This window comes from Carassius auratus, unplaced genomic scaffold, assembly GCF_003368295.1.
Source record: "Carassius auratus strain Wakin unplaced genomic scaffold, ASM336829v1 scaf_tig00214145, whole genome shotgun sequence".
Taxonomy (NCBI): Eukaryota; Metazoa; Chordata; class Actinopteri; order Cypriniformes; family Cyprinidae; genus Carassius; species Carassius auratus.
Window position 1 is genome coordinate 195,513 of NW_020527536.1, and position 13,588 is coordinate 209,100.

The 13,588-nt window shown below is 37.5% G+C and overlaps 1 protein-coding gene and 1 long non-coding RNA gene across 2 annotated transcripts; one reads left to right on the top strand and one right to left on the bottom strand.

Moving 5' to 3' along the window:
* Positions 1–4,828: 4,828 nt before the first annotated feature.
* On the bottom strand, positions 4,829–7,211 carry LOC113091237 (lymphocyte antigen 6B-like). Its single transcript, XM_026256653.1, has 4 exons — positions 7,021–7,211; positions 6,817–6,927; positions 6,315–6,443; positions 4,829–5,076 (listed from the first exon to the last, which is right to left on the bottom strand). Exons 1-4 carry the CDS (start codon positions 7,067–7,069, stop codon positions 5,009–5,011), a joined length of 357 nt encoding a protein of 118 aa, XP_026112438.1. The 5' UTR covers positions 7,070–7,211; the 3' UTR covers positions 4,829–5,008.
* Positions 7,212–8,617: 1,406 nt separating this feature from the next.
* On the top strand, positions 8,618–13,256 carry LOC113091234 (uncharacterized). Its single transcript, XR_003287312.1, has 3 exons — positions 8,618–8,847; positions 10,224–10,351; positions 12,760–13,256. It is a non-coding gene; the product is annotated as an uncharacterized LOC113091234 (long non-coding RNA).
* The last annotated feature ends 332 nt before the right edge of the window (positions 13,257–13,588 follow it).

A 13,588-nucleotide genomic window follows, 5' to 3' on the forward strand; every position in this document is an offset into this window, starting at 1 on the left:
CTTAGTAAAGAAAAGAAAAGAAAACAACGAAAACGAATGGCTGTCCTCTCCGCCTTTCAGCCTCCCGGCTGAGAGGGACGTCAATGTTAGAGCGGCCCGAGGCCGCTCGGAGGGACGAGCGGAAGCTACCAGGTTCGACAGGAGAGGAGCGTATGACATTGAGAAAGTTAAAATGAGGAGAAACATTTCCAATTTATAAGCTAGTATAATTATAATCCTCGCATAACAAGGATTAACCATTTTATGCAATACACAAACATTCAAAATACATATTAATAAAATGACGAAGATACAGAACCTTAAGAAAGGTTTGTTTGTGTGTGTGTGCTTGTGTGTGTGTGGGGGGGTGGTTTTATGTCCCCTTTGAGGCTCGCCCACGTGACTCTGGAATTTCTTGTCGTAAATAATTTAAATCCAGCCAGGCTGGCGCCAGGCCAGGCATTTAGTGTAAAAAGGTTTCATGTTATATGCCTGAATTTAACCGATGAATCGATGACCTGCATATGCGTTACAGTTGCCAGTTCCGAATCTCCTGGTCTACGACGACCTCTAACGAGCCATCCTCCAGTAGGTCGCCCTGAACCCTGAACAACATCGGCTGTGCTTCAGATCGCTGGAGCTGAGGGAAAATGATTGCCCCTTCATAATAGCTAAACAGCTCCGGGACGCATGCAGTAAATGGCTGTTGGCCAGGGGAAGCGACGTTGTCCAAATCATCAATCATTTGGTGCTGGAACAGTTCATCACATGGTTGCCAAAGAGCACAGCACAGTGGATCCAGCGCCACTGTCGGCGTCGCTGGACCTGGCCATTAAATTGGTGGAGGACCAGATGGTGGTGTGCCATGGGGTTGGCAAAGCCCTGCCCAACCAGCTTGAGCGCCTCATCAGTTCACCTTCTGCAGTTTAAATCTAGATTAAAGACCCATCTCTTTAACCTGGCTTACACATAACATACTAATATGCTTTTAATATCCAAATCCATAAAAAATTTTTAGGCATTAATTAGGTAAACCAGAACCAGGAACACTACCCATAACACCCAATGTACAGTATTGTTCAAAATAATAGCAGTACAATGTGACTAACCAGAATAATCAAGGTTTTTAGTATATTTTTTATTGCTACGTGGCAAACAAGTTACCAGTAGGTTCAGTAGATTGTCAGAAAACAAACAAGACCCAGCATTCATGATATGCACGCTCTTAAGGCTGTGCAATTGGGCAATTAGTTGAAAGGGGTGTGTTCAAAAAAATAGCAGTGTCTACCTTTGACTGTACAAACTCAAAACTATTTTGTACAAACATTTTTTTTTTCTGGGATTTAGCAATCCTGTGAATCACTAAACTAATATTTAGTTGTATGACCACAGTTTTTTAAAACTGCTTGACATCTGTGTGGCATGGAGTCAACCAACTTGTGGCACCTCTCAGCTGTTATTCCACTCCATGATTCTTTAACAACATTCCACAATTCATTCACATTTCTTGGTTTTGCTTCAGAAACAGCATTTTTGATATCACCCCACAAGTTCTCAATTGGATTAAGGTCTGGAGATTGGGCTGGCCACTCCATAACTTTAATTTTGTTGGTTTGGAACCAAGACTTTGCCCGTTTACTAGTGTGTTTTGGGTCATTGTCTTGTTGAAACAACCATTTCAAGGGCATGTCCTCTTCAGCATAGGGCAACATGACCTCTTCAAGTATTTTAACATATGCAAACTGATCCATGATCCCTGGTATGCGATAAATAGGCCCAACACCATAGTAGGAGAAACATGCCCATATCATGATGCTTGCACCTCCATGCTTCACTGTCTTCACTGTGTACTGTGGCTTGAATTCAGAGTTTGGGGGTCGTCTCACAAACTGCCTGTGGCCCTTGGACCCAAAAAGAACAATTTTACTCTCATCAGTCCACAAAATGTTCCTCCATTACTCTTTAGGCCAGTTGATGTGTTCTTTGGCAAATTGTAACCTCTTCTGCACATGCCTTTTTTTTAACAGAGGGACTTTGCGGGGGATTCTTGAAAATAGATTAGCTTCACACAGACGTCTTCTAACTGTCACAGTACTTACAGGTAACTCCAGACTGTCTTTGATCATCCTGGAGGTGATCATTGGCTGAGCCTTTGCCATTCTGGTTATTCTTCTATCCATTTTGATGGTTGTCTTCCGTTTTCTTCCACGTCTCTCTGGTTTTGCTCTCCATTTTAAGGCATTGGAGATCATTTTAGCTGAACAGCCTATCATTTTTTGCACCTCTTTATAGGTTTTCCCCTCTCTAATCAACTTTTTAATCAAAGTACGCTGTTCTTCTGAACAATGTCTTGAACGACCCATTTTCCTCAGCTTTCAAATGCATGTTCAACAAGTGTTGGCTTCATCCTTAAATAGGGGCCACCTGATTCACACCTGTTTCTTCACAAAATTGATGACCTCAGTGATTGAATGCCACACTGCTATTTTTTTGAACACACCCCTTTCAACTAATTCAACTAATTGCCCAATTGCACAGCCTTAAGAGCGTGCATATCATGAATGCTGGGTCTCATTTGTTTTCTGAGAATCTACTGAACCTACTGGTAACTTGTTTGCCACGTAGCAATAAAAAAATATACGAAAAACCTTGATTATTCTGGTTAGTCACATTGTACTGCTATTATTTTGAACAATACTGTACTTGCTACATCATTAGAAAAATGGCATCTACGCTAATATTAATCTGTTCCTCTCTTGTTCCGAGGTCACCGTGGCCACCAGATCCAGTCTGTATCCAGATCAGAGGGTCACTGCATTCACCCGGATCCAGTACGTATCCAGACCAGATGGTGGATCAGCACCTAGAAAGGACCTCTACAGCCCTGAAAGACAGCGGAGACCAGGACAACTAGAGCCCCAGATACAGATCCCCTGTAAAGACCTTGTCTCAGAGGACCACCAGGACAAGACCACAGGAAACAGATGATTCTTCTCCACAATCTGACTTTGCTGCAGCCTCGAATTAAACTACTGGTTTGTCTGGTCAGAGGAGAACTGGCCCCCAAACTGAGCCTAGTTTCTCCCAAGGTTTTTTTCTCCATTCTGTCACCGATGGAGTTTCGGTTCCTTGCCGCTGTCGCCTCTGGCTTGCTTTGTTGGGGTCACTTCATCTACAGCGATATCATTGACTTGATTGCAAATAAATGCACAGGCACTATTAAAACTGAACAAAGATAACATCACTGAATTCAATGATGAACTGCCTTTAACTATCATTTTGCATTATGGACACACTGTTTTCCTAATGAATGTTTTTCAGTTGCTTTGACGCAATGTATTTTGTTTAAAGCGCTATATAAATAAAAGTAACTTGACTTGACTGACCAATTCTGCACCAGAGGAACTGAGCGCTGTCGAGATGCTAATCCTCCCGGAGTGTGATGATTTTTCCCTGGAGCAGTCTCGCGATGAGATGCTGAAAAAAGCATTTGAACAAGTCTGCTCTCCATCGACGGGCAGAATTAATAGCCGATTCGAGAATGTGCGCAGGTGGTGCACGGCTTGCTGTGAATGTTAGTGGATCCCCTGGCCTCCCCAAAAGCACCATTGCGCCCACTTCCTATCATGCAGGTCCCCTTCGATAGAATTGTTTTGGACCTCATCAGGCCATTAGAACAGTCAGCATGAGGGCATCGCTTTGCATTAGTCCTCGTGGATTATTATATAACGCGATACCCTGAGGCAGTGGCACTCCACAAATTGCGATAAATGGCTGGAACCCCTCTTATTCGCTGTTCGCAGGGTCCCGCAAGCCTCCATGGGGTTTTCCCCCTTTGAGCTTCTTTACATTTGCCAGCCCCAGGGGGTTTTATTTTATTTATTAACTTTTTGTTATGAAGAGACAGAGAAAATACATACAGGAAATATATAGTCTTGATTGCAGGTACTATTATTGTACAAAATGACTGCAGATATTGGAAACTCTTGCAAACTTATTATATAAACGCGATTATTATATATCAAACTTATTATATATATATATATATATATATATATATATATATATATATATATATATATATATATATATATATAATAAATGTATATTATTATATACGCAGCAGCAAGATTATCTTTTAATGAGCCAAAAAGAATACACGTCACACCTCTGTTTATCAGTTTGCACTGGCTTCCAATAGCTGCTCGCATAAAATTCAAGGCATTGATGTTTGCCTACAAAACTACCATTGGCTCTGCACCCATTTACCTAAATTTGTTACTTCAGACTTATGTGCATTCTGCAAGTGAACGTCGCTTGATTGTCCCATTCCAAAGAAGCACAAAGTAACTTTTATGGACTTTTAAATTAAATGTTCCCTCCTGGTGGAATGACCTGCCCAACTCAATCCGAGTCCTTAGCCATCTTCAAGAATCTGCTTAAAACCCATCTCTTCCATCTTTATTTGATCCTCTAACTTTAACACTCACTATTCTATTTCTATTCTTAAAAAAATCTAACTACCTTTCAAACCTTTTTGTATTATATTTTCTTTTCATTTATTATGCAATTGTTTGTGTGTGTGTGTAAATACTTTTAACACTAGCTTGCTTTATTCATTTTTCTATTCTATCCGTTTTCTTTTTATTTATTATATTAGTTAAAATCCCATGCTACGTGTACTGTGTTGACCTAACTGAGACTTGTTATAGCACTTATAGATCATTGCTCTTTTTGTTGTTTTTGATCACTGTCCTCATTTGTAAATCGCTTTGGATAAAAGCATCTGGTAAATGAATAAATGTAAATATAAAGTGTTTGTTTTATATAATTATTTGTCTATTACATTGTTTAATGCAGGATTTAGTTTGAGAACTGTTTATTAAAATACAAAGTTTCTGTTGCTCAAATCATGATACTTTAAAATCAACAACACCAGAAAAACATGAACACCATTTTCTTCAGTAAAGTATGAATAGAAATGTGTGACATTGAGTTTTTGCTGCAACGGTAGAATCTGCAGCGGGATTCACTGGAACAGGATGTAGAAAAACAGAAGAGACCACAGCAGGAGGAAGCTTCTCTTATACACACCATCTAATTAAGACAATAAGGAAACTACTGTTAATGACTGCTACTACTACTGATATTAAAATGATTATTTATTAGAAACAAATTTAATCATAGTTTTTTCAAATCAATTAAAGGGGGGGGGGGGTGAAATGCTCGTTTTCACTCAATATCCTGTTAATCTTGAGTACCTATAGAGTAGTACTGCATCCTTCATAACTCCAAAAAGTCTTTAGTTTTATTATATTCATAAGAGAAAGATAGTCTGTACCGATTTTTCCCGGAAAAACACGAGCGCCTGGAGGCGTGACATGTGGGCGGAGCTAAAGAATCACGAGCGCCAGTTGCTTTGAGAGCGTTTGGAAGCTGTGACAGCTGTGAAGGCTGAAACTGAACGAGAGCAGCAGCAGCAACGACTCGCTCCGAGCGGGGCTCGAACCCGGGTCTCCGATGGGAGGCGGACGCACTAACAAGGACGCAGAGATATTTGAAGCAGTTTTACTCACCGCCTGCGGTTCCAACACACAATCGTGACCCTTTTTCGTTGGGATTGCATCTTCCTTGAGAAATAAACGATACGCAAATCCGTCGTCAAACTGGGCCTTGTTTGTAAAACAAGCATCTTCGAAATGCAGGGAACAAACACAAACACTTGCACAACTCCATTGATGCTCTGTAAAAATAAACTCCATCCACTGGTCCCTTAATGCTGTTTCTCTTTTGGTAATCTGTGCAGGGTTGTCTTGCCCTGGCAACCAAAAACACACTTCTTTTTTGTGACATTTCGCGACGCTCTCGCTCTGATCAGTGAAGTCTGTTGTGCTCTCAGTGTTCTGCTATACGGGAGCGCGCGCTCTTCCGGTAGACGTGCCCTCAGGACCCATATAAGGAAATTCCACTCCATCTAACGTCACACAGAGCCATACTCGGAAAAAACTTTCCGAAACTTGTGACAAACTGGAAGTAGTATTTTTGGAACAGAAATACTCCTTCAAACGTACAACTTAATTTTTTAAACTTTGTCCATGTTTAGCATGGGAATCCAACTCTTTAACAGTGTAAAAAACTCAGTATGCATGAAATAGCATTTCACCCCCCCCCCCTTAAAAAAAAAAAAAACTATTAGACTAATAAGTTTCTCACTTATTATTCAGGACTACTCTTGAAATCTGATATTATGCTACTTTGAGCAGTCACTTGTGTTTAGTATTATTGTTTGTCACTGTGGACAGACTGGTCAGACATGGTCAAATAAATAGCAATACCTGCTGCATTGCAAAGGTCAGTGTCACAGCACTGGATAGATGCCGTCCAAATTAATATCTGACTGGTCCCAGGTTTACAATAAGCTTCAGGTACACATTCTTTAGTTTTGGTTGTCAACTTAGCGGAACCTGAAAAAAAGACAAACTTTTAATTTAATAGGATGTTGAAACAATTCCAACATTTGCAGTTATGTGAATATATCAAAATCCAGAGCAAGCGTGGCCGTTTGTAACCTGAACCCACTTCAAGTTATTTTAGCCGTACAAAAACATCCGTTACACTACTTTATATTTCATATTTCTTATATTATTTAAATGAATCATAAACATAGTTTGTAGCTCAAATATTTTGACTGTTTACTACACTTTATGATAGTTATTTACCTTCACTTGCCCTTAGAAGAAGTCACATATAGCAGCTCTGTTATAAGTTACATTTCCATTGAATCGGTCAATTATAACAGTATTGTAACAATTATAACAGTAATCATACTGGACTCACCAATTTCAGACACGCTTGTTTGAATCGAGCACCTGTTAAATCCATTTGGACATGTTTCCACCTTTGGGTCTGCACATGAAGGCCTGCACACATAACAGTCGAGAGACTGTCCTTTAGTAATAAAAGACAGAGAGGGTGAGAGAGAGAAATTTTGTGATCTGTATTTGTACCCAGAAACATTACAAATGCGATTTGTCTTTGTACCTGCAGTGAAAAGCACAGACAGAAGAAAAACTGAGATCTGCAGATCCATCTTCGACCAGGAGGTGAATGAAATAACATGTTGGGTTCAGTGCTCATTTTATAGCTTTTCAAAACAGGTGGGGGTTCATGAGAATATGAGAGGATAACATTTCTGTAAACATAAACTTCAGCTTATGTAATTTACTTGGAAGTTAATAATGGGGTGGGGAGGAATTACAAGGAATTATAAGCAATATATAGGTCTTCCTAAACCATTTAAAGACATATTTCACCCAAACATGAATGTTTCATTTCATGTTGTTTACTTAATCATTTTATTCCAAACCTTTCTCTACCAACATAATTTTCTCTTTAGCAAAATACTTAAATAATATCATAAATATTAAATATTTATTTATTAACTGTACACATTATAATAAGGTTCCATTTGTTAACTGTATTTAATGCACTGAACTTAGTAATCTTTGTTAATATTAATAAAAAAACAATTTAAATGTAAAAAAAAAAAAAAAATGTATAAAGTACTAGGAAATGTTGGAATCAGCAATAACTGTTATGTATGCATCAATATGCTTTAATAAAACACGTTATTTCTGTTACTTTATAGAGCAAACACCAGGAAGAACCGGAGATGTGACTGCACTGTTTTTACTGTTTTCACTTGGCAGACTGCAACAACAACAACTTACAACACGGGAGCGCACTCTAGTGGCCATCAAGTATCATAACATAAACTCAAATACATTACAATACATTACAATAACTAAGACTGCTTTCACATATAGTCTGACCTACTAGAAATTATGGAAGATGAAGTAGACAGGGGAGGGCATGAGGAAGAGCTTTAGCATTTAGCAATTCAACTCCCTTTTTTCTCAGATAAGATGGTGACAGTTCTAAAATGTTTCTTTATTCCTAACTTTTCTTTTTTATTCACAATACTGTATTTCATTGTTTACTTCAGTGATGATTGTTTTTGTGTTTTTTTCAAAAGAATTCTATAATATTATACCATGTCTCTCTGAATATTATTCAGATTGGCTGGTAGGTGTACATTAAAATCCCACACAGGTTCAAGTCAGTTTAATCACCGTTCTGTATTAATTTACTGCTTTTATTGACACAAACACGCACACACACACTGGCACACAGAAATATTAAAGAGCACAGAAACTTGTTAACGCTGCCTCACAACTTTTATTGATAAATAGCTTAGATACTTCAAAAAAAGCAATTTTTACCTCCTCTTTGCTAAGAAATAAGATTAAGAAGTATCGATTAAGTAACTAAACCGTGACGGCTTACAAGACAGCTCTGTGTAGTGAAAGCCGCTCAATCTGAAAGCAGGTGATGGCTATTTACTTCACAGCAAACACATAACGTTGTGAGGACAACGCCAGTTAGTCGTCATTTGGTCAGCGCGACATTACTTTATGGCAACGTTGTGAGGACGTCTTGGTAAAGTTCAATTTTTTAAAATCTTGGCTAACTTCCCATAAACGTCGTGGGCACGCAATCAAAAAGATTTCGCTAGTTAGTCCCATTTGGGACGTTGTACACTCAAAAAAATGCTGGGTTGTTTCTGTAAACAAATTGTTGGGTTGACTGTGCTGGGTCAAAAAGTTGGGTTGTTTGGGGTACTGTAAACACATTATTGGGTTGCTCATGCTGGGTAAAATGATTTGTAATGGGGTCATTCACAAATAAACAGTTGGTTGGGTTATTTTGACCCAGCAACTGGTTTATTACTTCATTCTTTGCGGAACTTTCTGGATTCTTCACTTCTGACTGGAGGAGGCACGCACTCGGAGCGCGCATTGTTTTATGGTAAGTTAAATTAATGTTTACCTATATTTTTAATAAGTTGTGGTAACAGGAAGCTAATTTCACTGTTCAACGTACAGTCTTTGATATGGAAGTGTGAGGGGTAACGTATTTATTCTGTGAAACATTAAATAAACACTGCTAGTGTTAGATTTTTTGACAAAATGCAGCATCCTTAAATCCTTAGTTGTAAACCAGCTAGCCTATATATGCAGCCTTTTTGAAATATGCTGTTTAAATTGTAAATTAATCACGTAATTATTATCGTATTCATTATGGACGTTGCGTATTTAAAAGTGAGGAAAGCGTTTTGTATGAAATCCACAAGCGCAGTAAGTTAGTCCCTCTATGGTTAGTCCCTCACAGGGCTCGTACGTAAATCGGCGGGAAATAGTGAGTGAGTTCTGTGTGGAAAGTCTGCTGTATTTTAGAAATACTCGTCAGAAAAAGCAACTGACTGAGGTAAGTTCCAGCACAGTCTGCGTGTGTCTTCTGTAAAGTCTCTGTCGGACTCTGAACCAGAAAAAAAAAAAAAAAAAAGGTTTTTATATGAATGACGTGCAATCTTTACAGCGTCAGAGGAAAGGAGAAATAAATCGATTTCATGTGAAGCGTTTTCTCGCCCTGAAAACAAATTACAAGATTTTAGGTGCTAAGACTATAATTTAGTAATGTTATTAAGACAGTGGTCATCTGCCGAGTGTGCGCGAAGAATTTCTGAGGCCAAATAATGTTTTTTTGCTATATTCATCAGCGCCATCTTTGCCATCACACGGGAGGCTGTGACGTGCATCTCTAAAAGCAAGTTGTATTGCTATTTACTGTGTTCTGCTGAAACACTCAAAAATATCTGTCTGAGAAAATTTTATAAAACTCCCCAGTCAATATGAGCTGTGGAAAAATAGATCTAGGAGTTATATACAGCTTTTTTTTTTTTTTTTTTTTTTTACTGCGGATGCCATTAAAACACGGTGAGTTTATCCTTTACAGCCTTGCTTTTATACTTGTCATGGCAATGCTCTGAATAAAGATTTAAACGGATATGACCGTGGGCCGAAATGTCAGAAATGTTTAGAGGGCAACGATGTATTAAAAGCAGACGTCAACGTTTTAAAAACGATCCCCTTTTACACGGATCCGCGAAAATGATTTAAAAGGCTGTGTGCATGCCAGGTCAGTAGTTGGCGATGTCACTTCGTCAAGAAACTCCCCATGTGAACACATAATTATCAGATAATTATGTGCAGATAGGTTCTGTGATGAAGAAATAATCAGTGTTAAGAAAAGTCAGAAATGCTACTTTAGAAATATGAATTGTTATATACAGCATACTATATAAATGTTAATGCAACTTTATGTATTTTGGTCAAATTGTTTAGCTGCTAAAGAGGAGACAGCTTTGAAGGTCCTGCCAACTCTGCTTCCCCCATCCATCTACAGGAGAGGAGGAAAGGTCTTCAGACCCACCACAGAGGAGGCCCTGAAGTCATTTATTGACATGCAACTTGTAAGTTTTGCTTTAGTGTTTCTACTTCAATAAGGGTGGACATTTGCACTGTTTGATATGCTTGATAACTATGAAAGTAATTCAGGGTTACAATATTGATAATTTACAATATTGATAATTTTGAAAGCTGCAGTCCATAACCTTTTTTTTGTGTGTGTTCAAAATTTACAAATAGTATATAATGAGTGAGTACATCATGAATCCATTTTCCAAATCGTGTTTTTGTCTTATCCTGAATCACTAACGGTACACCTATATAATAAGTCTTTATATTCAGACTATTTTAGACTGGCGGAGGAGCACAGTACCTGTGTGACTCGTCATAGACATAAAAAGAGTAACTCCGGTTACAATGTTCTTCCGCAAAACACATGCAGTTCTGTTTATTAACCGCTAGAGCACCAAAAGTTATGGACTGCAGCTTTACCCAACAAAAGTTAAGGAAAGCTGCAATTCGTAACTTTTTTTGGATACAAATTTTTACAAAAATCTGTTATTGAGCAAGTACATGAAAGATCAGTGTCTTTTCCCAGTGTCCCAGTCACCTTAAAGGATTAGTTCTCCCCAAAATGAAAATGTCCTAATAATTTACTCACCCCAATACCATCCAAGATATCCATGTCTTTCTTTCCTCAGTGCGAGAGAAATTATGTTTTTTGAGGAAAACATTTCTGGATTTTTCTTCTAACAATGGACTTCATGGGTTGCCATCGTTTTTAAGTCCAAATGCAGTTTCAAAAGTCTTTGAAGTGTTTAAATGGGCTGTACACGATCACAGCTGAAGAAGAGGTTGTTATCTAGTGAAACGATAGGTCATTTTAATTTTTTTTTTAATAATTTATAGACTTTTTACCTTCAATAGTTCGGACTGAGCTGATCAACAAACAGACAGGGAATTACATCATCACGTTGAAAGGTCACGCCTACTATTCATATTCATCAGAATGTTATTCATTTACTATTCATATTCACTGATTATTATTACTATATATATATAATTGCAAAAAATACTATTTGAACTATCCTCCTACTTATGGTCGCATTGTAAACAGTGGGGCGGTACTTCTGCCGGCGCTGGCATGACCTTTCAACGTGATGATGTAATTCCCTGTCTGTTTGTTGATCAGCTCAGTCCGAACTATTGAAGGTAAAAAGTCTATAAATTATAATTTAAAAAAAATTAAAATGACCTATCGTTTCACTAGATAACAACCTCTTCTTCAGCTGTGATCGTGTACAGCCCGTTTAAACACTTCAAAGACTTTTGAAACTGCATTTGGACTTAAAAACGATGGCAACCAATGAAGTCCATTGTTAGAAGAAAAATCTAGACATGTTTTCCTCAAAAAACATAATTTCTCTCGCACTGAGGAAAGAAAGACATGGATATCTTGGATGGCATTGGGGTGAGTAAATTATTAGGACATTTTCATTTTGGGGAGAACTAATCCTTTAACTTCCCCCCGATTCACAACGGTACATTTATAATAATGATTTATAATTTGAGCTGTCGAGTCCGATTTCACTGGAAATGTCTGTCTGTATACTAAGAATATACAGCTATTATATCGCAAGTCAGAGTACTGGTGATGGTGCTTCCTTTTTAGCTTGTTCTTATAGCAGTTATTTAGAATTTAAACCACATCAAGAAAATTGCTTCAAATGAACCAAACCAGTAAATGAGAAAACAAAAAGTATTGTAAGTAAACAACCATAAAAAAGGACATAACATTTTACCTGAAGAATAACATTTAAATGAGAAAACTATAGGCCTTTATCAAAGTATGTTTCGTCACATCTGGCTCTGATTAGTAGTGTAAAGGAATTTCCGCCTGGATTATTTTCGATGGACAGGCGTCAGTTTAAAATTTAAATTTATATGATACCCTACCATGCATGTCATTTTTAATTTTATTGTGTAACATTATCTTCCCTGTAGCTCAAACAGTAGAGCATTGGCGCTTGCAATGGCAATATTATGGGTTTGATTCCCAGTGAAAGCAAAAACTGATACGAATGTAAATGTGTATCTTGAAATGCAATGTAAGTCACTTTGTATAAAAGCGTCTGCAAAATGCATAAATGTAAATTATCTAAACTGAAAATTATCTAAGCTTATCTAAATGATCATCAGTGCTGCCAGTCAGGAGATTAACAAGCGGGTTTGTGAGTTTTAATGTTAAAGACACTATCAACATTACAGTAATATTTAGACTTTTTTAATGCCTAAATGTTGATAATATTAGTCCAAATTATTCTTTTATTACCATTACTATAAATATGTAAATACACATTTTGTCATATTTGGTAATGTTTGCAATACAATTTTTTTTATATTTCCACCAAAAAAGCTTAACTAGCATGTCAGTTATATTACAACACTCTAAGTTATTGTGTGTAATCAACAGGTTGGGACCAACATGGTTGAATATTTAAACCATGAGATGACTGGAGCATTGCTGCACATTCTGTGCCTCAGTGATGAGACAAGGGGGACATCACAGACCTCTGCCATTATTCCAGGCCACGCCATTGAGACTGAGTCTTTGTTGGAGGCGGTTGATCTTTGCTTTAAAGCTTTTTTTGTTTTTGATGTTCAGTACACCAAGCAGTGTCTCCCCACCTGGGAGTTTCTCCAGCATGCTGTATATCAAATTGAAGGAAAAGAGTCCTCCTCTGTAAAGTTTTTGAGAACAACAGTGGTTTCAGGGCCACATGATATTTAGATGATTTTAAAATCTATTTTGTTCCTGTTCTTAAATCAACACATCTTAATAAATTAAATTGTAATCGTATGAGAGTTCAAATTAATTGTTTAATGACTTTTAATGCCTGAATATTTGGACAGATTTACATTTGTTATAAAGTCTGTGGGGAAGGGTGAATGTCAGAGGGTGTGTGGGTGGGGGTTGGGATGGGGGGGTAAAGAATGTATTCAATATTGTATACAAACAAAGTATTAAAGAAATGTATTGTTTTTAAAGAAATAATGTTTTAAATTAAATGAGATTGAAATCACATATACATGGCCTCTGGTTTATTGTATTACAGAGACAATTATTATTTTACATTCGTAATATAAAATATATTTGTAACTAATGAATAAAGGCAGTGAGACAGGAAATAATCTATTTATTATTAAATAATAACTATTTATTTGACTAAACTATTTGTTTGACTTAACCCAGCAAGAGGGTTAATTTTACCCACTGGTTGGGTCAAATGAATGACCCAGTA

Bases quoted from the DNA above. Each gene is read 5' to 3' on its own strand.
- LOC113091237 (XM_026256653.1), bottom strand. From the start codon at position 7,069: ATGGATCTGCAGATCTCAGTTTTTCTTCTGTCTGTGCTTTTCACTGCA. The intron at 6,444-6,816 runs GTGAGTCCAGTA...TCTTTTTTTCAG, and splicing joins AACAAGCGTGTCTGAAATTG to GTTCCGCTAAGTTGACAACC. The intron at 5,077-6,314 runs GTATTGCTATTT...TGTCTTAATTAG, and splicing joins TGACCTTTGCAATGCAGCAG to ATGGTGTGTATAAGAGAAGC.